Below are 24,661 nucleotides of genomic sequence, written 5' to 3'. Positions count from 1 at the left end.
CAACGACGGCGACCGTGATAAACTCTGAAAAAAACGGCGTCGTCGCGCCGAAAACGCGTGCGATGCTCAGAAGCGGCGGGTCGATCCGGGGGGTGCAACAACCGTAATAGGGTGCGATGACGACGGCCGTGGAGAAGCTCCGCAGGCGAAGGGCCGTCGCGTGACGTGGTCCGGTACGACGACAGGAACGTGATGAGGGCCTGCTGACGAGAGTGCGTAGCACGAAGGCGGTCCATATGATCCTTGAATGTGCGTACAAAACGTTCCGCTGCACCATTCGATTGAGGGTGGAACGGCGGAGTAAGAACATGGCGAATGCCATTGGCAGAACAAAAACTTTCAAATTCAGCAGAGGTAAATTGTGGACCATTGTCAGACACTAAAACTTCTGGAAGACCCTCAATACAAGAAATTGAAGTCAACGCCTGTATAGTTTGTGCAGACGTTGTAGACTGCATGGGCACAACAAACGGAAAATTACTAAATGCATCTATCACGATGAGCCAACGAGAATTCCAATATGGACCAGCGAAATCAATATGTACTCGCTGCCAGGGACCGGCAGGGCGTGCCCACTCAAAATAGCGTTGAGGCGGAGCAGCTTGGTGTTCGGCACACGTCGAACAATCTGTAGACATTGCGTAATCTGCTTATCAATGCCGATCCATGTACAATGACGGCGGGCAAGCTGCTTGGTGCGGACCACTCTCCAATGACCTTGATGCAACAAGGCGAGGACCTTGGATTGGAGCACTTGGGGAACCACTACACGAAGCTGGTCATTCTCGGTGCGTAACAGCAAAACTCCGTGCGAAACAGACAACAGATGACGTTGCGGATAATAGCGACGAACCACAGGATCCGATATGTCCTTTGCCTTGGACGGCCAACCACGTTGAACAAAACGTAATAGTAAACTCAGATGAGGATCCGTAGCTGTCTCACATGCCACCTGACGATAATCAATCGGAAAATCCCGGAGGGAGTGATGCTCATCGGCGTCAATCTGATGGCAAGAGTCTTCGGAGGAATCGAAGACATCATCCGCAGCAATCGGCAATCTAGAAAGCGCGTCAGCGTTTGCATGCTGAGCCGTAGGGCGATACAGTATCTCATACTGGTATTGTGATAACAAAAGAGCCCAACGTTGTAGTCTGAGCTGTCCGCTGAGGAACTGGTTTAGACGGATGAAACAGTGACGTCAGGGGCTTGTGATCTGTTACTAAATAGAATGGTCTACCATAGAGGTAGTGATGGAATTTTGTGACACCGAACACAATAGCCAACGCTTCCTTGTCCAATTGGCTATAAGTACACTGAACTTTGTTTAGCAATTTAGAGGCGAACGCAATAGGACGTTCGGTGTTACCGACTCGGTGAGACAACACAGCACCGAGGCCGAAAGAAGAAGCATCACAAGCTAACACCAGAGGCTTGTTAGGGTCGTAATGGACCAGACAACGATCATTCAATAAAGCCTCTTTAAGCTGCTGAAAGGCTGATTGGCAATCAGCTGACCACACAAACGGAACATTCTTACGGCGGAGACGATGCAACGGTGCAGCAATCTGTGATGCATTAGGTATAAACCTAATATAATATGTCAATTTGCCAAGAACTGCTTGCAATTCATGCAGATTGCGAGGGGCGGGCAAATCACGAATAGCTGCTAAATGTGACTGGGAGGGATGAATGCCTTGAGCATTAATAACATGTCCCAGATACTCCAGCTCCGTAAGGAAAAATGAACATTTATCGATGTTGCAACGTAGGCCTGCCTGAGACAACACTTTAAACAAACACTCCAAATTACGGAAATGTTCAGCAGGCGTCCGACCGGACAACAATATCGTCTAAATAGTTGCAACACGATGGCACATTAGCCAGAAGTTGTGACAAAAAACGCGGAAAAACAGCTGGAGCTGACACACAACCAAAAGGCAAACGCAGAAAACGGAACAACCCCAACGACGTGTTTATGACAAAATACTGTTGTGATTGCTCGTTGAGGGGCAATTGCAAATATGCTTCACGGAGATCAATTTTGGAAAAGAAACGAGCTTCCCCTAACTTATCCATCAGCTCGTCCGGTCTAGGCAAAGGAAAAGAATCAATGACAGTCTGAGGATTAACTGTCGACTTAAAATCAGCACACAAACATAGCTTGCCAGACGGTTTCTTTATAATAACGAAGGGAGAAGCCCACTGGCTCGCTGAAACGGGTTGAATAACACCGTTGTTTTGCCAACGACGAAGTTCATCGTCTACAGGTGCCCGGAGGGCGTGAGGCACTGGACGAGCACGACAAAATCGAGGCTGAGCATTATCTTTTAACGTAATATGAGCGGCAAAGTTCGCAGCACAACCCAGTTCGTCTTTAAATATGTCACTGTATCGTTTACACAAATCGGTTATGCTGTCTTGAGGAACAACAACAAAATTAAGTTGCAACACATTGTCTTGGATAGACAGGCCAAACAAGTCAAAACAGTCCAATCCGAAAATGTTTACACTGTCTGTAGCGCGGAGCACTGTGAAGGAAACTGTTTTTGTATTGCCACGGAATGTGGCTGGCACGCTACATACACCTAACACAGGAATTTGTTCGCCACTGTAAGTAGCCAAAGAATGTTTTGCCGCTGAAAGTTTAGGGCGGCCGATAGCCGCATACGTAACACTATTTATGAGAGTCACAGACGCACCAGTGTCTAATTGAAAATTGAAGGTCTTATCCTGGATGCGTAGCTTCACAAATAGTTTATTACACTGTCTCTGGATCGGTGCAGTGGAGGCGGAAGACACAAAATCAGCGCGTTTAGCGCGTGTTCGCTGCTTACGACAACTCGTGGGTTGGGCGGGTGGAACAACAACTCCCGCGTCACTTGCAGTCTGTACATCACTTTTCACAGCGTTTGAATTACGCTTGGGTCGCATAGCAGAGGGCTGGGTGGGTGGCTTATTGCGAACAAGTTTATTACCCACACGAACCGTGGAAGAGTCTTTAAACGCGACCTTCTGGGCGGGCTGGCTTTGAAGAACATGAATATCCATGGGCTGGGCAGCACTAGAATTGTTCTTGCGTTTACGCAAACAAACAGTCTGGATGTGTCCTTTCCTTTGACAAAAGTGACAAACCGCGTTTCTTAAGGGGCAACGTTCACGAGGATGAGCAAGAACACACTTATGGCAAGACTTAACTCTTGCATTTTGCACACGCGGCTGATAAATGTGTTGAACATGACGCGGCCGGCTAGTGTTTACAGTCTGACTCTGCCGGTGGGGCCGCGGGCGTGACCTAACTTGCTTAGCACAGGCAATGTGAGAAATACATAGCTGATCTAACTCACACTCAGCATAGTCAACAGTATCTTGGGCTTCAATGATGTTCATCACAGTCTCTAATGACGGGTCAGGCAACTTTAAGATAGCAGCACGAATACGAGAATCTGCAATGTTTTGAGTAATAGCGTCTCGTAGCATGACATCACTGTAGGAAGCTCCACACACACAATTAAATCGGCACTGACGGGTGAGGCCCCGTAAATCTGTTAACCACTGTTTATTAGATTGATGTGGCAGTTTCTTTAATCTGAAGAACTTGAATCTGGCTGCTGCCACATGAACTCGCGACTCGAAATACTCAGTAAGCTTGTGATCAACAACGTCATAGTCTAAAGCTTCTGGCTGGGATTCCGGGAACAACTTACAAAGTAGTCGATAGATTTCCACGCCTGCAGTGGAAATTAAATAAAGCTGCCGCTCAGTACCTGTGATTTTGTAGACTGACATGTGCGCCTGCAATTGCGCGAAATATTCACTCCATTCTTCTCTGGATTGATCAAAAGCCCGGAACTGTGGTGCTGCCTGTGCTTGTTCCTTTTGTGTTGGAGGATTAGCTGCTTGTTTGGCGATTGCTTCCACCAGACTTTGTATTTGCTGACTCTGTATCAAGATCAACTGTTGTAATTCGGCAGACATAGTGAACACAAATTAAACCAGCCCCCAAAATTTTATCGCTATAATTAGTATAACAAGAACAAGTTGAACCAGCCCTGCACACGAGTTCGGAAGACCTCGTCGCCAGTTTTGTGGCGGTGTTCGTAGCGACAAACACTTGGCTGTAGAAATGGCTTACGAAGGCACCGCCACACTTTTAATAGCGGGCCGACCGGTCCGCTGGAACAGTAAACAGAAAGATGAAAGCCCAAACACTCATATTAATTAAAAGTCGGTACTTATCTTTTATTAATGAAGATACAGTAACACAGTAGTGAACTCGGTGTCTACAGAAATCTGTCAGTTCGAGTCGGAGCGGCTAGGTCAGCGTCGGCTGACGACAAACAACAACTCTGCTGCGATGAACACACAACTGACTAGTAAGTACACAATTCAGTGGCGAGTATACAACTGAGCGGCGAATACAGAACTGTCCTAGCGCTCGCGACTCCAGCGCTTAAGAACCCAGAAGCCAGCGGTGGCGCGCGCAGACTTGCGGCGATTTGCTGTCTCGCTGGCGCTGCTTATGCGGACGGCGTCCGGACTTTGATGCTGCCAACCTTTTGGCAGCGGGCTCGGGTGGCATTACTGGCTAGGACATAACAAAATGCTTTTCAAAAATCGAGTAATACTACATCTACCTGACTGCTTTGATCCAAAGCTTCCAGTATGTCATGTGACAAAAGTGCTAGTTGGATTTCACATCATCGAGGTTTCCGAAATCCATGCTGATTGACACTGAGGAGGTCGTTATGTTCAAGATACCTCATTATATTTGAGCTGAGAATATTTTCTAAGGTTGTACAAACAAATCAGAGTCAAGGATATATGGCGGTAGTTTTATAGATCACTTTTTCTACCATTCTTATAGAAGGACTTGATCTATTCTTTTTTTCCATGAACTGGGCACGGTTTTTTGTTCAAGGGATCTACGATAGATTATAGTTAGAAGAGGGGCTAACACAGCCGCAAATTCAGTACAGAATCTGATAGGGATTCCATCAGGCCCTGGAGCTTTATTCACTTTTAACTTTTGAGCTGTTTCTCAACATCACTGACACTAATACTTATTCCATTCATCTCTTCAGTGGTATGAGGATTAAATTGGGACAATTATCCTGGATTTTCCTTTGTAAAGGAATATTTGAAAAAAGGAGCTAAGCATTTCAGCTTTTGCTTTGCTACCCTCAAATTCAGTTCCTGCCTCATGTGCTACGGACTGTACACTAACTTTGGTGCCACTAACAACCTTTACATACAACCAGAATTTCTTTGGGTTTTGTGAACGTCATTTGACAATATTCTGCTATGGTAGTAATTGAAGACATCATGCACTGCTCTCTTGGCAGCCAAATGCGTTTCATCCAGCATCTATCTATCTACAGTTTTATGCTTTGTCTTACACCTGTTATGCAGTAATCTCTGTTTCTTTAAATTTTTGTTACAGTGACATATACCATGGAGGTTCCCTCCCATTTTTAACTTTTGTATTGGATACATATTTGTCTATTCTTTTAAACTTGAGCCATAGTTCCTCTACATGCTCCTGCCTCGTGATTTCAAGTTGCTCACTGAGATATAACACCACTGATTTTTTATCTAGTTTATTGAACATACATGTCTTTGTTTTAATTGTCCTTTGTGCTTTGGTGATCATTGGTGGCACATCCACGTCATGGTCGCTGACACTAGTTTCAATGTTGACATCCTCAAAGAAGTCAGGTCTATTTGTTGCCATAGGATCCAATATATTTTCATCATGAGTGGGGTTCCTAACTATCTGTTCTAGGTAGTTTCAGAAAAGGCATTTAGTAAATGTTTTGCATGATGTCTTATCATGCTCACCACTAACAAAACTGTAAATTTCCCCGTTAATTGTTGAATGATTAAAGTTTCCACCAGTTACTTGAAGTCATTGAAACTTTCAAATTTTTAGGCCTTTTATTTGACAGTAAATCAACATGGTTACTACATGTAAGCCAGCTGAAGGCAAATTGCGTGAGAAAGCTTAATATGCTCAGATTTCTCAGCAGCACCTCCTGAAGCACAACCCACACAGCTCTTCTGCATTTTTATAAAGTGTTGATTGTATGCTATCTGTACTGTGGGTCTGTTGACTATAGATCAGCAGCATTCTCAGTACTGAGCTTGATAGGCCCTAGCCACAATTGCGTTGTGTGATTGGGAAATGAAGCTGTACAAGCCCTGTAGAAAGCTTCCTGATGGAAATTGGTGTACTAACAGTAGTGTCAGATGCCAGCAACTCGCGGCGAACTATGTGGTCACAATCTCTCAGATGCCTACCAGTCCGTGTTATTCAACTGTGATTCACAACCAGTAGTTCTGAGTCACCCAAAACTGGGTAGACCAGCTGGGACATGACTGGAGGCCCTATGAAAAGACCACCAACTGCCCCCTCTTATCTGTGTGCACCGAGTTCCCTCTTGGCACAGATGGATTGAACTTCAACACATGGTTGGTTATGCTTTTCTCATGCAAGGTGACATGAGACATTCTCGGCTGAGTGTATACAGTGCATACACCGTAGAGTTTGATTGCCATATGACAGGCTCTGCTGTACATTGAAACACTCTCCACAAATGACTTCCTGGTTTGTAGTGAGTCCTTGAGCTGCTTACAAGGCATGGCTTACTGGTACCCCCAGAATATTTTTGGTCACTCAGATCCAAACCTACCAGTTGACCTCCACTGCTCTGGAACCACCGTAATATTCATCTAGTCACTCATTGACAAATTAGCTAAAGAAACACCCACTGAAGGCATACTTGGATTTGGAGTGCTGGACACAGACCTACGATTGTAGCTGTGTCATCAAATGTTGTGAACCTGGAATATGGAATGGCAGGCTATTACAACCCATGAGAAACTGAGAGCAATGTAGGGGACCAGTAGGGTGTGGCATACTTCACTCCAAGCCTCTCAGAAAGATGCTGCTGTACTATGCTGACTGTGTATCACCCACACCAGAATTACCAATGAGTTACTTTTACGTCAAGATGACACCCCCCTGCCAATGCAACTGTGATAGTCATCTTATGATCACTCACATTCTCACAGTGTGTGTCCTGCTGATTGATCTGTGAAGAGTCATCAGTCTGTCTTCCACCCTAAACCCAGATTCTAGCAGACAATGGGGTAGCAGTTAACAAAGTGGATTTTATAATAAAATTTGATGCACCTCAATATTCAGTGTTGAGTGGATGCGGGACGAGAACCTCTCGATGCAGTACGTGTCTAGAGTGGCCTCCAACTACTTCGTTCCCTTGCCCTGTTATGCATTTTTAAATTTCTCTGTACATTTTTTGTTTATGTGATATTTTAAGGTAAGTGACTGTTTGGTCCACATAGCCTCCTTTTTCTCACCCCATTTCAGTAGTACTGACTTGATTACTCTTCTTAGAGTATCCTTCAGCGACTGGCTACAGGTTTTAGCTCCCTGGGTTTTGTCTCACTTTTGACCATCTGACTTAAGCTTCTGTCACACTAATTTTCAAACACTATGGCAAGGTCACAGACTCAGGAGCTGCCAATTATTTTCTATTTCCACAATGCTTTACGTGGCCAAATAACCCAAGGTGTTTAGTCCCTTTCAATCCAAATCACCACCACCACCACCACCATCATGCAGTAGATAGGAAAACAATGTTGTTATTGGATGATGTGTGGGAATTAGAAGATATTAAACGTGTACTCGTTAGAGTTGTTGAAGACGTCACTTAAGAGAAGCAACTCTAGTTTGGCCACCCGGATTTAGCATTTCCATGGTATCTCTAAATTGCATTAAACAAATGTCAAGATGGTTCCTTTGAGATGAATGTAGTCTATTTTCTTTCTCGTTCTTATTCAGTTCAATCTTGTACTCTGTATCTGACGAACTTGGCTCTGGCATGCTAAACCCTGATCTTTCCTTGTTGCAGATGTCTGAGGGTGTCCAGTCCTTCCATGTCATTTGACTCTCAGAACTGGTTGTGTGTGAGAAAGTTTAGAAATGGTTGATTCAAACTGATAACTTTATTTCAAGCACAAGATAATGATTATATGTGGGAATTAGAAGATATTAAACGTGTACTCGTTAGAGTTGTTGAAGACGTCACTTAAGAGAAGCAACTCTAGTTTGGCCACCCGGATTTAGCATTTCCATGGTATCTCTAAATTGCATTAAACAAATGTCAAGATGGTTCCTTTGAGATGAATGTAGTCTATTTTCTTTCTCGTTCTTATTCAGTTCAATCTTGTACTCTGTATCTGACGAACTTGGCTCTGGCATGCTAAACCCTGATCTTTCCTTGTTGCAGATGTCTGAGGGTGTCCAGTCCTTCCATGTCATTTGACTCTCAGAACTGGTTGTGTGTGAGAAAGTTTAGAAATGGTTGATTCAAACTGATAACTTTATTTCAAGCACAAGATAATGATTATATATTTAAAAAATTAAATAATTAGTATACAATTAGATTTTGTGAATATTACAAACTTAAGGACAAAAGTAACTTTCATATGATGTGTCACTGCCAAGTAACATAGCTTCATGAAATTTGGACCATACATAGAAACAACTGATATAGTATGTAGTATAGAAGGTAAATGGAAGAAATGTGCAATGAGACGAACAGAAATGACACTTTCATTCAAAGACAATAATTTCACTGAAGTCACCACAATTTACGATGGTCCCCTGGGAATTACAAAAGAAGAGACATGTTTCTTAACAGTGTGTGTAATCACCACAGACAACAATGCATGCTCTGCAACATGCTCCAGTGCTGGTCACAATGCTCGTAAGGAGTTCTTGTGGTAGGGAATTCCTTTCCTCCACCAGAATGGTTGACAGCTGCTGAATGGTCACTGGTCTATGTCCTCTGACTCATAGAACTGCACTTTGTTTTCTGTACAGATTGTAGGTAACCTTTCTCTCGCAGTAATTTTTTTTTTAATTGCATTGTGATGTCACTCTAGGACCTAGTATGTTTAGGTGCTTGTTGTATTAAGTACTTCATATGGCTTAATGCAATCAAAATGAAAACATTAGCTATACAAATCAGCTGTTCCACCACCATAACTTTCCATGGCTGCTTGCGATAGGTATCAGCAACACATCTGTTGTGGTTAGAACATTAGAGACTCCTGTGTAAAGTTTTATAATTGTAGTTTACCTTTCTTCAACCTATCTTTAAGACCGATCTTAGCATCAGTATTGCTTTGTGTTCCTACATTTCTTGGAACCCAAATTGATTTTTTCCCAAGTCAGCTTATACCACTCATTCCAGCCTTCTGTAGGTAATTAACCATGACTTATTAAACTGAGGGTGTCGTAACTTGGCTGTCAGTACATGGCTTCTTTCATATTGTGACAATTAAATTTTTCTTGAAGTCTGGGGGGCATCACCTGTCTCATACTTCATGTGTATCAGGTGGAACAGTTTTGTTGTGATTTGTTCTCTCAAGAATCATACTACCTCAGACTCTCACTAATCCGGCCATTCCTTGCACGTAAGAGTGCCGAATGAGTGGAGGTGCTAGATTATTGAGTGTGATACATTCATTTTCAAAGAAAAATTTATCCTTTAGTTAGTACATAATTATACAGTAGTATCACTCACAATGATGGTATGCAACTGCAGTATACTTTGACGTAACCACTTTACAAGTGTTACAGCAGTACTGCATGTATCTTGTTGTTGCATAATGTACTCAAGGAAGCCATCTGCCGCTTCAGCACCAGTAGTGTGAGAAATCTGCATGCACTCTCCTCCTATGTCCTCTTATTCATTACTTTCATCAGTACTTTCCTGCACACTTTGAATTATTTCATCTGTTAAAGTTTGGTCTGTGTTATAGTTTCCTTTATACAACCACTTAGCAACACCTTCAACATCAGTTTCTCAACCTTCTAGAAGCTTGTGGAACATGTCAGTGTACAAAGTAACAGCAGTTGATGATCCCGAATTGATTGGATGATCACTGTCGCTCAGTACTGGATCCAGTTCTGCATCAGTGTATGGCAATACTTTTCTCCAGTTCTTCATTGTAGTAGTGCTCTCCACTTTATCCCATGCTTTGGCTGCTTAGAAAACAATGTCTCATAAGTTGATTGCTTTCCACACCTTCAGCAGAGAGACGAGAAGTGCATGTTGATAATGGCGGTTAATTGCTTCCAAAATTCCCTGGTCCATGGACCGAATCAGAGCTGTCACAGTGAGTTGAAGAGAGTGCTTGTATAGTATCAGAATTTTGAGCCACATCTGAAGGAAGACGAGGAGTATTGTTAGTAATAAGGATAGCTTTCAGTGGAAGCATTTTCTTCTTCAGCTTTTCCTCACTGCTGGTGCAAATTTTTTGTGGAACCACTGAGAGCATATTTGTCTGTCCATTCACGCTTTCTTCTGAATGCAATATTACACTGGTAGTGTTTTTGTGTCACTATGTCAGAAATAACGTGGATGTTATTGTTTTGCCAATCATCATGAGTGGTAGTTTATGACTCCAATTTGCATTACAACACTCCATTAATGTTATACACTGTTTTTACTGCTTCTACCTATGAGCTTCCTTCTTGTTCTTCATAGCTAATGTTTTTGAAGGAAGCATCTTAAAAAGGGTCTGGTGTCACCATCATTGTACAAGGCACCAGCAGTTAAATCTTCTTCCACTCTTACCTTCCATATGTAGTTTACAAACTGATCTGCCTCTTTTTCTTTAGCTGAGTAACTTTCCCAGGTAACTCTCAGCTGCCAAAAGCCATGTCGTTTTTTTTTTTTTTAGTTTGATAGCTAAACCCTCGCTTGCTGCAAACAAGTTACTACTGCCATATTGTTTGTTAAATGCAACTTTGTTTTCCTTTATTATTGGACCACTGACTGGAATACCTTTTCTGCATTGTTATGTGAATAGTCTATAAACATTTATGACCATTTTGTCATTTTCACTCTTTCGCATAACCTTCTGTCTTCTCAATCGCCGTCCATTTGGAATGCATACTGTCCAATAACATCATCTTCATTTTTCATGTCATAAGTAGTTGCTCATCCAACATTGTACTCGGCAGCAGTGGCTTTCTGTGAAGAACCTCAGTTCAACTTATCTAAAATTTCAAGTTTCTGCTTGAGATCTATTGTAACATGTTTCCTTTTAGAAGAAGTGCCATTTCAGATATGTGCCAGATTACTGAGAGACTGGACTACTGAGTGCCAGATTAGAGAGAGTTTAGTGTAATTTTGAAGGAATTTCATCTACTATAGATGCCTTGTTTCACCTTGGATCTTTCACTGCCCTATCAAATTCTTAGAGTATCGCATTCTCCATCTCATCGCTCTTGTGAAACTCAGCTTGCCCTTTTGTCACATGATATACTGCGAAGTATACTTGTTGCAGGCAAATGTCATATTTCTAGATTTCTGAAAAGCATTGGTCACAGTACCCCACTGCAGACTGTCAATAAGGTATGAGCATACAGAATAGGTCCCCAGATACGTGAATAGCTCAAAGACTTCTTAGTAATAAACCCCGGTATGTTTTCTTTGACAATGAATGTTCATCCGAGGCAAGAGTATCAACAGGAGTGCCACAGGGAAGTTTTATAGGACTACTATTATTTTCTGTATAAATAAATCATCTGGACGGGTTGAGCAGCGATCATTGCTGCTGCTGCTGCTGCTGCTGCTGCTGATGATGATGATGATGTGCATGGGAAGGTGTCTATGATTAGTTGCCATAGGATGATACAAGATGACTTGCACAGAATTTCTAGTTGTGTGATGAATGGCAGCTGGCTCTAAATGTATCAAAATGTAAGTTAATACAGATGATAGAATAGAATATCATTAAAATGTGTGGGATCCATACCAGATAGAACTAATGTGGGATATTTAATATATATAGAGAAGGGCAGCACAAATGGTTATAGTTTTTGTAATCAATGAGAGAGTGTTAGAGAGAGACTGGAGGAATTGAAGTGGAAGACTCTTGAAGATAGACTTAAAATATCCCAAAAAAGTCTATTAACTAAGTTTCAAGAACCAGCTTTAAGTTATGACTCTAGGAATATACTACAATCCCCTACGAATCACTCTCACAGGAATTGTGAGAATAAGATTAGAATAATTACTGCACACACAGACACATAAAAAAAAAAAAAAATTCTTCCTGCACTCCATACACGAATGGAACAGGAAGAAACCCTAATAACTGGTGCAGTGGGACATACCCTCTGCCATGTGTCTTCATGTACAAAGCTTGTGGGCATATATTTAGACAACTGTGGTTTGTTGTGACTTTGTGTTTATCTTGGCTAAGGCAAAATATAAATTTTGCAGTTTGTAATAGTTTATGTGCATTCCTATATGTTTCTTCATTATTAGACCTCCTTCTGCATTACCACTATTTGACTTTCTGTTGATAGACTTTATAATCGCCTGTCTAGAAATTACGTTTTTTCCTGCTAGCGCATTCACTAATGCCTATTATAACTAACTTCACCATAAATATTGTTCTTTTCAGATTCTCTAAACCACTGTGTGATTAAGGATTTATCATTCCACCCATTGACCTGTAGAATGCTGCATTTATTTCTCCTTCATCATCACCATCTTGAGAAGTCCCCCCTCTGCCCCTAAAGATATTTGAATGGGGGCTATTTTACTACTTGAATATTTTACCAGGAGTATGCTATCATCATTAAACCATACAGTAGAACCACTTGTCCTGGAAATACTACTGCTGTGGTTTCCTCCAGCTGTGTCATGCCACAATACTGACACTGCAAGGCCATGTTGGCTAATGTTAAAAGGCCAGATAAGTCAATTACTTGGACTGCAGCTACAGAAAGTGCTATTGGGCCTTCTCAGGAACTATGTTTCTCCATAGACACCGCTTCAATGTAATTCCATGTGAGACACGGATGAGTGTCTCATTGAGGTATACAAACCGTCCCACTGTGGTGAGAATCATGGTTTGCGAGGGGCTGGAAATATTAAATATTGAAACGACCCTACAGAAGTGCTACAAAATTTACTTGATTCAGTTAAACAGGTTATCCCAAAATTTCCACCCTTAAATACTTGATTCCCTATTGAGTAGTAAATAAGTACCCCAATGTCAGTAATTTGTAATAAGAACATTTATACATAACCTATGATCTAAGTTAGCTTTTCCACCATGAAGGTCTGTCATTAAATTTCTTTATAATGTATTGAAAGATCTTGGTGCAAGTCACATTACCACTTAATTTTTTGGTGATTGTAGAGACTTTATTTCATAGCTTACTAGAAGGTGTGAATTACATGGAGGTTATGTAAAGTAAAAAAAAAAAATTGATTTTTCTTGTGTAACAATACACTTGTTTTCAGGGCTGAATTTACATCTACATCTACATACACATACACATACACATAAACATACACACTCAATAAGCCATCGTATCATGCGTGTCAGAGGGTTTCCTGTACCACTATTAGTCATTTCCTTTTCTGTTCAACTCAAAACAAGAGTGAGGAAAAAATGACCGTCCGTGTACCTTTGTATGAGCCCTAATCTCTCTAATCTTATCTTCATGGCCCTTATGCGATATGTACAGTGGTGGCACTCAGCCTAAAATTGCAGGTTCTCTAAATTTACTCAATAGTGCTCTTTGAAAAGAAAGTCGCCTGATTGCCATTTGTTCCCAAAGCATCTCTGTAATACTTGCATGTTGTTCAAACCTAGTGGTAATAAATATAGCAACCCACCACTGAATTGTTTTGATTTCGTTCTGGAATCTGACATTGTGTGGATCCCACTCAGTTAGCCAATATTCAAGAATAGGTTGCACTAGTATCCTATATATGGTCTCCTACACATATGAACCACGCTTTCCCAAAGTTTTCCCAGTAAACCGAAGGTTGACCATTCGCCCTCTCCACTAAAATCCTTACATGCTCATTCCATTTCGTATTACTTTGCAAAGGTATGTGTAGATATTTAATCGATGTGACTGTGTCAAGCAGCACACTACTAATGCTGTACTCGAATATTATGGGTTTGTTTTTCCTTCTAATCTTCATTAACTTGCATTTTTCTACATTTAGAGCTAGCTTTAATGGATCACACCAATTGGAAATTTTGCTAAGTCATCTTGCATCCGTTTACAGTCACTCTGATGACACCTTCCATATACCACAGCATCATCAGCAAAATCCCTGTTAGGTCAGCTTAATCCCAGGTTTCTATAGTTCCTCAAAGCTTGTACGGCAAATAGTGAGGTTTTCCTGGAAAGGGAATGGCCTACAGCCCGTTCCTCTCTACGGCGTCCTCCAGTGGAACTTGGCCTCTATGCTGTGTAGGGATGTGAGGTGTGGGTGATTTGGTGATGTTGGTGAAGGGGGAGGGGGTTACTACCAGACTAAGGGAATCATATGTGGTATTCTGATCTTGTAGAACTTATTGTACTGTGTACTGTGTTTCATAGATTGGAGGACATTGTGGCAGCTACACTGTCTGGTTTTGCACTGTATTCCATACTTCTGTAGATGATTTCAGTGTTCAATTGAAAAATTTCATGCATTAGCGTCAATATCAGACATAAACACTACAGAGTTATAAATCAACATTCCTTTCAGGCCAGGCAAATGATAGTCACCAGACTCTAGTGTCACATATTCATTAGTCTCTTTTGGCCCAATCTAAAGAAACATGAACTTCAGGTGCTTAACCATAAAAGCACACTTGTCAGAAGCAATCATGGTGTTGCAGAAAGCTCATGATCCAGCTCCATCAGTACCCTGATTTGCAGCATATGTTTGATCATAACCCTAATCTCGTATCAAGGAAAATAGGTTTACATGATATGTGCTTTGATTCACTAAATGTTGATTGCATTGGTCATTTTACATTGTGGATGGCTAATGATTATCTGAGTGTGAATAGCAGTGCAATTTAATACTGTGAAGCTAGTTATAAATAATAAATACGTAAATAAATAAGTACTGCATTTATTGTTCTCATACATTGTACTGTCAGACAAACATGAACAGTTTGTTTGTATTTCTTTTAGAGTTAGTACAATATGTTTCTTTGGCATTATTTTGTTTGGGTTAGAGCATGGTTATGTTGGTGAGCTACAATAGTACATACATAACTTAACAGAGTACATATAAAAGGTGAAACTTGTTCTGGTTTTAGGTTATCTGCTGTATAAATACACAATGGCACTGCACGGAGCACCACCAAAGCGAAAGGAGATCTATAAATATGAGGCACCATGGCCACTGTACAGCATGAACTGGTCTGTCAGACCAGATAAACGTTTCAGGTGAGTTAAGGTTTGATTAGTAGATTGCACCTGAACTCAGATTGTTTCAGGGTACTCTGTGTGTAGTTGGTGTGTGGTGATAATTGAGTATCAGAACTCTACAGGTGATTATCTTCTCAAATATAAATTTGAGACTGTTGGAGCACTGCATAATAATGTTAAGTTGTTGTAGCCATCAGTCTGAAAACTGGTTTGAAGTGGCTGTGTGTGCTTGTTGCGCAAGTTGTTTCATTTCCGTACAAATACTGCGTCCTATCCCCATTTGAAAATGTTTATTGTATTCAAGCCTTGGTCTACAAGTACAGTTTTGATCCATTCTTTTCCTCCTCCAATTTCCTTTCCTCATCCTCCTCCTCCCCCCCCCTCCCTCCCCCACAGAAACACACACACACACACACACACACACACACGTTTTGGTCAGTTACTAAATTAACTATTCCCTGGTGCCTCAGAATATGTCCTATCTAAATTAACTATTCCCTGGTGCCTTAGAATATGTCCTATCAACTATTTCTTTGCTTTGGCAAGTGACACCTACATGATGCTAATATATGTAATGTGTGAAAATTTGATTTTGCAGGGGGCTTGAACTGGTAAATAAGGTTTCAGGCAATATTCCTCCTCAAAGCTACCATCCTCCGTCCCTCCCTCCCTCCCTCCCTCCCCTCCCCTTTCCTTTCCTTTCCTTTCCTTCCTTTCCTTTCCTTTCCTTTTGTATTTTGAAAACGTTCTGAGCAGTTGAACCTTCCCTTTACAAGTTCTAATATACACTCCTGGAAATTGAAATAAGAACACCGTGAATTCATTGTCCCGGGAAGGGGAAACTTTATTGACACATTCCTGGGGTCAGATACATCACATGATCACACTGACAGAACCACAGGCACATAGACACAGGCAACAGAGCATGCACAATGTCGGCACTAGTACAGTGTATATCCACCTTTCGCAGCAATGCAGGCTGCTATTCTCCCATGGAGACGATCGTAGAGATGCTGGATGTAGTCATGTGGAACGGCTTGCCATGCCATTTCCACCTGGCGCCTCAGTTGGACCAGCGTTCGTGCTGGACGTGCAGACCGCGTGAGACGACGCTTCATCCAGTCCCAAACATGCTCAATGGGGGACAGATCCGGAGATCTTGCTGGCCAGGGTAGTTGACTTACACCTTCTAGAGCACGTTGGGTGGGACAGGATACATGCGGACGTGCATTGTCCTGTTGGAACAGCAAGTTCCCTTGCCGGTCTAGGAATGGTAGAACGATGGGTTCGATGACGGTTTGGATGTACCATGCACTATTCAGTGTCCCCTCGACGATCACCAGTGGTGTACGGCCAGTGTAGGAGATCGCTCCCCACACCATGATGCCGGGTGTTGGCCCTGTGTGCCTCGGTCGTATGCAGTCCTGATTGTGGCACTCACCTGCACGGCGCCAAACACGCATACGACCATCATTGGCACCAAGGCAGAAGCGACTCTCATCGCTGAAGACGACATGTCTCCATCCGTCCCTCCATTCACGCCTGTCGCGACACCACTGGAGGCGGGCTGCACGATGTTGGGGCGTGAGCGGAAGACGGCCTAACGGTGTGCAGGACCGTAGCCCAGCTTCATGGAGACGGTTGCGAATGGTCCTCGCCGATGCCCCACAAGCAACAGTGTCCCTAATTTGCTGGGAAGTGGCAGTGCGGTCCCCTACGGCACTGCGTAGGATCCTACGATCTTGGCGTGCATCCGTGCGCCGCTGCGGTCCGGTCCCAGGTCGACGGGCACGTGCACCTTTCGCCGACCACTGGCGACAACATCGATGTACTGTGGAGACCTCATGCCCCACGTGTTGAGCAATTCGGCGGTACGTCCACCCGGCCTCCCGCATGCCCACTATACGCCCTCGCTCAAAGTCCGTCAACTGCACATACGGTTCACGTCCACGCTGTCGCGGCATGTTACCAGTGTTAAAGACTGCGATGGAGCTCCGTATGCCACGGCAAACTGGCTGACACTGACGGCGACGGTGCACAAATGCTGCGCAGCTAGCGCCATTCGACGGCCAACACCGCGGTTCCTGGTGTGTCCGCTGTGCCGTGCGTGTGATCATTGCTTGTACAGCCCTCTCGCAGTGTCCAGAGCAAGTATGGTGGGTCTGACACACCGGTGTCAATGTGTTCTTTTTTCCATTTCCAGGAGTGTATTTCTACATTCCTTTTTAAATTCATGAAGACATCACTTTCCAGTAGTTCATGTTATTAACCATATCCTCTTTACTGCTGATTAATGCATTACAACCCTCAAATCATTTGGCAGAAGTGATGGGTTTACCTGTTTCCGTCACTTTGTAAGCCCACTGGATAACATATTACTTGCTTCTTTAAAGGAGTGCACAGGTTACTCCAGAGAGTTGTGGTGTACCATCTGAAGTCATGTAATGCACAGTGATAACAGTGGTAAAATCAACATGGACGAGAAATGATTGTCACACCTTATGAGTGACAATAAGTTTCAAACCCACAGGAATTACTCCTTTCAGTGAATCACAGGTCCATCTCAACCAGTTCCCAAGCAAAAGCTGTAGAGAACCATGTAGCTGTACGCCTTCATTGGACCAAACAACACAAAACGTGACATCACTTGCTATGCTTACCAGAATAGGCAAACACTTGAGGTTAGCGACAGTATTGTTTGCACAACAGCTTACTTACTCACTATCACTCATCATAAGACTGTCGATGTGCATGTGCGGCTGCAGGTAGCAGCTAGTTTATTGTAAAAAGAAAAGTGTTGTAACGTCATTGGAGTCTCAACAAATAGCCGTCCTACATTAACATGTTTAATGTTGTATGCCCACTGGTGGACATTTTGAAAAATCTGTCAGCCTGTGTGCTCACCCATGGTCATTTGGTGTGTCTTACTTCAAGCCTGTTTGCAGGGTGGAGTGTATATACTAATACTGAGTTTTCAGGATCAAGAATATGAAACTTATTCTGACATGTTGTATAATTATATTTTTTATTTTCTTTTCATAAATGTTACATAGAAGATTACAAAAATGCCCATAAAACAAAAATATAATTTGTGAACTATATCTTCCAACTAACAACATATTATTTATCCAAATATTTAAGAAAAAATGATTGATATTTGCCTTTATAATAATAAGGGAAGTAAAGGAAATAAGTATTTAAATGAAATGCAGGGGAAGTATGAAACAAAAATTAAACTAATGCTACATTTTAGCAATTTCCGTGACAAAAAGAAAACCTGTTGGAAATGTGAAACAAACTTCTATTACACATACATCTAGGGATGTTTCTGGAAACATTCAAGGCACATAGGTAAGTTGCATGTCTAGCAGAATGTGTTAACTTTTTTTGCATTTTTGTGAGCATAAGCAGTATTCTGCCATTTGGTCATGCTTTTATAGCATGGGCTGGTAACCCTTTTCTACCCCTTGTATTCTTCCAGTAAGTGTTTACGCTTGCAGCTGGAAGGTGTTGGCAAGTTTGGATGCAACATAGGATACACGAGTGCTTTGTCAAGAGTTTCTTCAAAATCATTGATGCCCATATTGATGTTGTTTACTTTATTGTACAAATGCAGAGCATTTTACAATAGATGTAGAAGTGTTGAAATGGAAGACAAGTCTCTTGTACCATTTGACAATTCTTCTTATGTATGAGGCATATGAGACCACTTGGTCACAGAGGTCAATAAAACCTTTTCTTTGTTATAGTCGATGACCATAGTGTGCCTTCTTGTTTCTTTTCATTTTTGGGTAACTTCAACTATTGAGTCCTTATGTTTTGTACTAAGCATTAGCACGTCTCTTCTATCCTTCCACTTCAGGATTATGGTTTTGTCTTCATTCTGTTGGATTATAACATCCCCCTTCTTCAATCTTGCCTTGACCACATCAGGGGGATTATTCTTTCAATTTACACATAACATGCATACCAGGTGTGCGTGTCCCACTGGATTAGTCTTTTAACTAGTGAAACACTAGTGTACCAGTTGTCGGTATGCAGTGTTCTACAACTATCTAAAATTCCATCCATTCATTCTGTTACTTCCCTCTTGGCAACACATATACTGTCTGCTATTTCTTGGCTTGTGTAGACTTCGAACGACCAAGTATAGCCTCCACTAACACAAATCTTGAAAACCTTAACTCCATATGTATGTCTTTTGTTAGGGGTGTATGGTTGAAAATGAATATATCCACACAATTGTACATTGCTTTCGTCTATACAAACCACTTCTTCTAGAGTGTAGGATACCTTTACTTTCTTTCCCAGAATATCAAAAAATTATGAGATTTTGAAGAGCCTGTCTTCTGGATCTCTTTTTTGCTATTATTTGATAACTGCAACATCGAAAGCATTAACTCAAACCTGTTGTGACTCATTATTTTTGGAATCTCATTTTCATACATATGTTTTGTGGACCAGTACTGCCTCAATTTGGGAAACCGCATAAGTCCCATCCAGAGAATGGTCCCCAAAACCTTGCGCATTTCGTCAGTATTGGTTGGTGTCACATAATTTTGATAGCCTTTGATTTGGAGTTCCGGTTGCAGCAATGTTTTGCACAGCAAACCTATTGGTCTCTTCAACTAATAGCAATATAATGTTTTTGTCTATAATGTGTTCAAAATTACTTCCATGGACAACGTGACCACAGATGGACATGCAAGCAAATACATAAAAAATGTAAAATAACAAGATCAGAATAACGTAGGATATCACATACGCTAAAAAAAAGTGGTTCAAGTGAAAAAAAGGTGATTTAAGTGTTTGGTGGCACATATCCAATAACTGAATGCAGCAAGGCATGCAATGTGTTAAAGAATCCGTTACTGTCATAAAAACTTCCTTATATATAAATATATTATCTGTTGTGTTTGCCTTCAGGCTGAGAAACCTACTGTATATCAGCATCAGAATTGTGGTGCAACATACACTGATTAGCCGAAACATTATGATCACTGCCCACCTTTAGATTGAATGCTGCCTGGTGGTGTTGCAGGCATTTGACACAGTAAGGAAAGTATACAAGTAGACCAGAGGCAAATGAGAAATACTTCACCATGACAGGGCACCGCATATTCATCAGTATTGGACCTTGGTTCAGTATTATTGTGTTTCCTGAATGATGAATAAAGTTTCTTGTTACACCATGCAGATGGTCATAACTCGATACACTGTCACCATGATGGTATTACAGGTATGTTTCACAGTAAGGATGGTATTTAAATGAAACTGAGAAAAATGAGGAATAATTGTAGTGACAATATGGGCTGTAAATGGGGAAACCACTGACATCAGCTACTGTGACAAATGGGAGATAGTTATGGCCATGCACCTGGTGATGAGAGTCTTGGAAATTATGAAGACTGTCAGCTGTGTGCATACTACCGTCATGGGCATCTGTTAAAAGTGGCTGAAGGACAGTGAAACAACGAGTAGCTGACAAGATGCTGAATGTTCGTGTCCCATCACAGAACATGAAGGTCGGAGTCTTACTTGCCCTATAAAGTTGGATAGGCAGCAATCTGTGGCAGATCTGATGACAGAGTACACTACTGCTGGTGCAAGCAGAAATGTTTCATAGCACAGAGGTCATACACATTGTTGAACATGGGACTCTGCAACGGATTACTCCTACATGTTCCCGTGTTGACTCTATGACATCATCAATTACAATTGCAGTGTGCACTGTATAATCATCACTATTGGGCTGTGGTTCATTGTTATGGTGCTGTCTGGTTGGATGAATCAAGCTTTATGTTACACCAAATAGATGGGATGGTCATGTCTAGATACACTGTCACCTAGGCAAATGGCTGTTGGAAACAGGGACGCAGACCTCCGAGGGCAGTATTATGCTATAGGGGACATTCGCCTGTGCTGTGCTTCCGTGGTACCTATGGTAGTAATCAAAGGTACCATGTCAACTGTAGACTGTATAGACATCATTGCACAACACTTGGATACCCTTATGCTCAGTGTCTTGCCCGATGACAATGGCATCTTCCAATAGAATAACTGTCAGTGTCACAAGGCCAGAATTGTGCTACAGTGGTTCAAAGAACATGATGGTAAACTTGCATTGATGTCTCTGCTGCGGAATTTACCCGATCTGAAACTGAAGGAACACATCTGGGACGTTATCACATACCTGCTCTGCACTCACAAACTACCGGCGTATAATTTGTGGGAATTGCGTGACCTGTATGTAGACATCTGGTCCTACGTATACCTGGACACTTACCAAGGACTTGGTGAATCCATTCCATGCAGAATCGCTGTTGTATTGTTTTCCAAAGGTGGATCAACATGCTGTTAAGGTGGTGTCTGTACACTGGAACCCATGTTGGATGTTAAGTATGTCGTCAGTTGCCAAGAATGGTACATTTGTTTGCTTATGAGTTGCATTTATTGATTTGTTTTGAAAATGGATGAGAGAATTTGAATTAAACTTCGCTATAAAAATGCAATAAAATGAAACAAAATTTTAGAAATGTTTAATATTGCTTTAGGTCAGTGTGCTATGAGTAAAATAAGGGATTACAAGTGGTATAAGCATTTCCAGGATGGCTGTGAAGAAGTTGAAGATGACAAATGTTCCGAACACCCCAGCACATCAACAAGCAATGAAAAGTGGAAAAAAGTGAAAGAAATGATTATGAATGCTCACTGAATCACACCAGAGAAGATACTGATGTTGTCTACATACCAGTTGGCTCATACCATAAAAATCTTTTCGAATGTTTAGGTTATGAAATGTGTGACACCAGTGTTTGTGCCAAAAGGTGTTGAATTTTGAGAAAAAAAAATTGGCAAATGGAAGTCACTCAGGAGTCATTAAATGAAGTCACTCATGATGCAGAACTACAGAAAGATTTCTTAACAGGTCGTGTATGATGTCGAAGCTAAGGTACAATCATCCCATGGGAGGCATTCTGGATTGTCGAGACCAAAAAAAGCTTGGCAAATGCAGTCGAATGTGATGGTTCTGCTCAATGTTTTCTTCAAATTTAACATCGTAGTACATAATGAGTTCTCACCAAAAGATCAAACGATCAATAAGAAGTAGTTCTTATAAGTTAAATGTCATTTGTGGGAAGCAGTGTGGGGGAAAAAAAAAGAGAGGAAAAAAAAAGAAAAAAAACAGGTTTGTGGTGAAACAATTTGTGGCTTTTGCTCCACGATAATGCACCTGCTCATCCTTTGTTGCTTGTTTGTGAATTTGTGGTGAAAAACAACACTGTAATGATACTCCAGCCTCCATATTTTCCAGATATGGACCCATGTGACTCGTTTCTGTTTACCAAAAATAAAGATAACCTTAAAGGATTATTTACAAGCTTAGATGAGACAATAAGTGCATCACTGAAAGAGCTAAGTACTGTCTCAGAGATAAAGAGTTCCAGAAATGTTTCAGGGATTTGAAGAAGTGCTGGCATAAGTGTTGGGAAGTACCACAGCTCCGTGTTCTGAAAGGATTGGCTAAACACAGTTGGTGGTGGCTTGTTTGTTGCTGTTATAAGTACTTTATCTTGTAGCAAAATAGAAATAGATAGTTTCTGTGAGTTAGTATAGGCGAAGGTCATTCTTGGCAACTGGAATAAAATAATAATTGGATCCTTTTACTGACCTCACAACTCAGATGATACAATTGCTGAAAGGTTCATAGAAAATTTGAAAATTTCAAACACGTACCTGACTCATACAGTTATAGTTTGTGGCGACTTTAATTTACCCTTGATATGTTGACAAAAATGCGTGTTAAATCTGGAGGTATGCATAAAACATCATCAGAAATTGTGCTAAATGCATTCTCTGAAAATTATTTCAACAAGTTACTTTATGAGCCCTCGTGAATAGTAGATGGTTGTGAAAACACACTTGACCTCTTACCAACAAATAATCCTGAGCTAATAACAAGCATCAAAACAGATATAAGGATTAGAGAACAGAGGGTGGTTGCAGTGAGATTGAATATTGTAACCCCATATCCTCCAAAAATAAATGAAAAATATACCTGTTCAAAAAAGCAGATAAAAATTCACTTGATGCCTTCCTGAGAGACAGTCTCCACTCCTTCCAAATTAACCATGTAAGTTTAGACCAGATGTGGCTTGAATTCAGAGAAATAGTATCAGCAGCAACAGACAGATTTATACCAAATAAATTAACAAACCATGTAGCTGATCCCCCTTGGTACACAAAACGGGTCAGAAAACTGTCGCAGAAACAATGAAAAAAGCATGCTAAATTTAAACAAACACAGCATCTTTGAGATTGGCTATCTTTTACAGGAGCTTGAAATTTAGTACGGACTTCAATGTGAGGTGCTTATAATAGTTTCCACAAGAAACTTTGTCTCGAAACCTGACAAATTTCAAAGAGAATCTGGTCATATGTAAGGTGGTGTAGTAACAAGACACACATCAGTGCCTTCTTTGCATGATAGCAATGGAATTACTATCAACAACAGTGTTACCAAATCAGAGCTACTAAACACAGCCCTCCAAAATTCCTTCACCAAAGAAGACAAAGTAAATATTCCAAAATTCGAATCAAGAACAGCTGCCAACATGAGTAACTTAGAAGTAGATACCCTTGGAGCAGTGAAGCAAGTTAAATCACTTAATAAAATCAAGTGTTCTGGTCCAGTCTGTGTACCCATTGGTTTCGTTTCAGAGTATACTGATGCAATAGGTTGATACTTAATAATCATATGCAACCGATTGCTTGACGAAAAAGTGGGAAGTTGCAAAACTCACACCAATATTCAAGAAAGGTAGTAGGAGTAAACCACTAAATTAGAGGCCCATATCATTAACGTCAATACGCAACAAGATTTTGGAGCATACATTGTGTTCGAACATTACGAATTACCTTGAAGAGAACAGTCTATTGACACACAGTCAACATCGTCTTGTGAAACGCAAGTGGCTCTTTACACACACAAAGTGTTTCATGCTATTGACAAGGGATTTCAAATTGGCAATTGACCCTAAATAATGGAAAGTGTGAGGTCATCCACATGAGTGCTAAAAGGAATTTGTTGAACTTCAGTTACATGATAAATCAGTCAAATCTGAAGGTCATAAATTCAACTAAATACCTAGGAATTACAATTACATACAACTTAAATTGAAAAGAATTCATAGAAAATGTTGTGGGGAAGGCAAACCAAAGAGTGAGTTTTATCGGCAGAACTGTTAGAAGATGCAACAGATCCACTGAAAAGATTGCCTACACTATGCTTGTCTGTCCTATTTTGGAGTACTGCTGCGTGGTGTGGGATCATTACCAAATATGATTAATGGAGTACATCGAGAAAGTTCAAGAAAGGGC

General features: G+C 41.3%; 1 protein-coding gene across 3 annotated transcripts in view; it reads left to right on the top strand.

Annotated features, from left to right (window-relative positions):
- The window catches only part of LOC124721555 (DDB1- and CUL4-associated factor 7), a 154,151-nt gene that overhangs the window by 54,125 nt on the left and 75,365 nt on the right, over window positions 1-24,661 (top strand). For all 3 annotated transcript variants that reach the window (XM_047246593.1, XM_047246592.1, XM_047246591.1), the window contains exon 2: window positions 15,169-15,298. In XM_047246593.1, the coding sequence (XP_047102549.1) occupies window positions 15,192-15,298 (107 nt within the window). In that variant the 5' untranslated portion in view covers window positions 15,169-15,191. The remainder of the gene's footprint in view (window positions 1-15,168; window positions 15,299-24,661) is intronic.

Source organism: Schistocerca piceifrons, chromosome X, assembly GCF_021461385.2.
Source record: "Schistocerca piceifrons isolate TAMUIC-IGC-003096 chromosome X, iqSchPice1.1, whole genome shotgun sequence".
Taxonomy (NCBI): domain Eukaryota; kingdom Metazoa; phylum Arthropoda; class Insecta; order Orthoptera; family Acrididae; genus Schistocerca; species Schistocerca piceifrons.
Note: the sequence above shows the minus strand (reverse complement) of the source record. Positions and strands in the feature narration are given on the sequence as shown.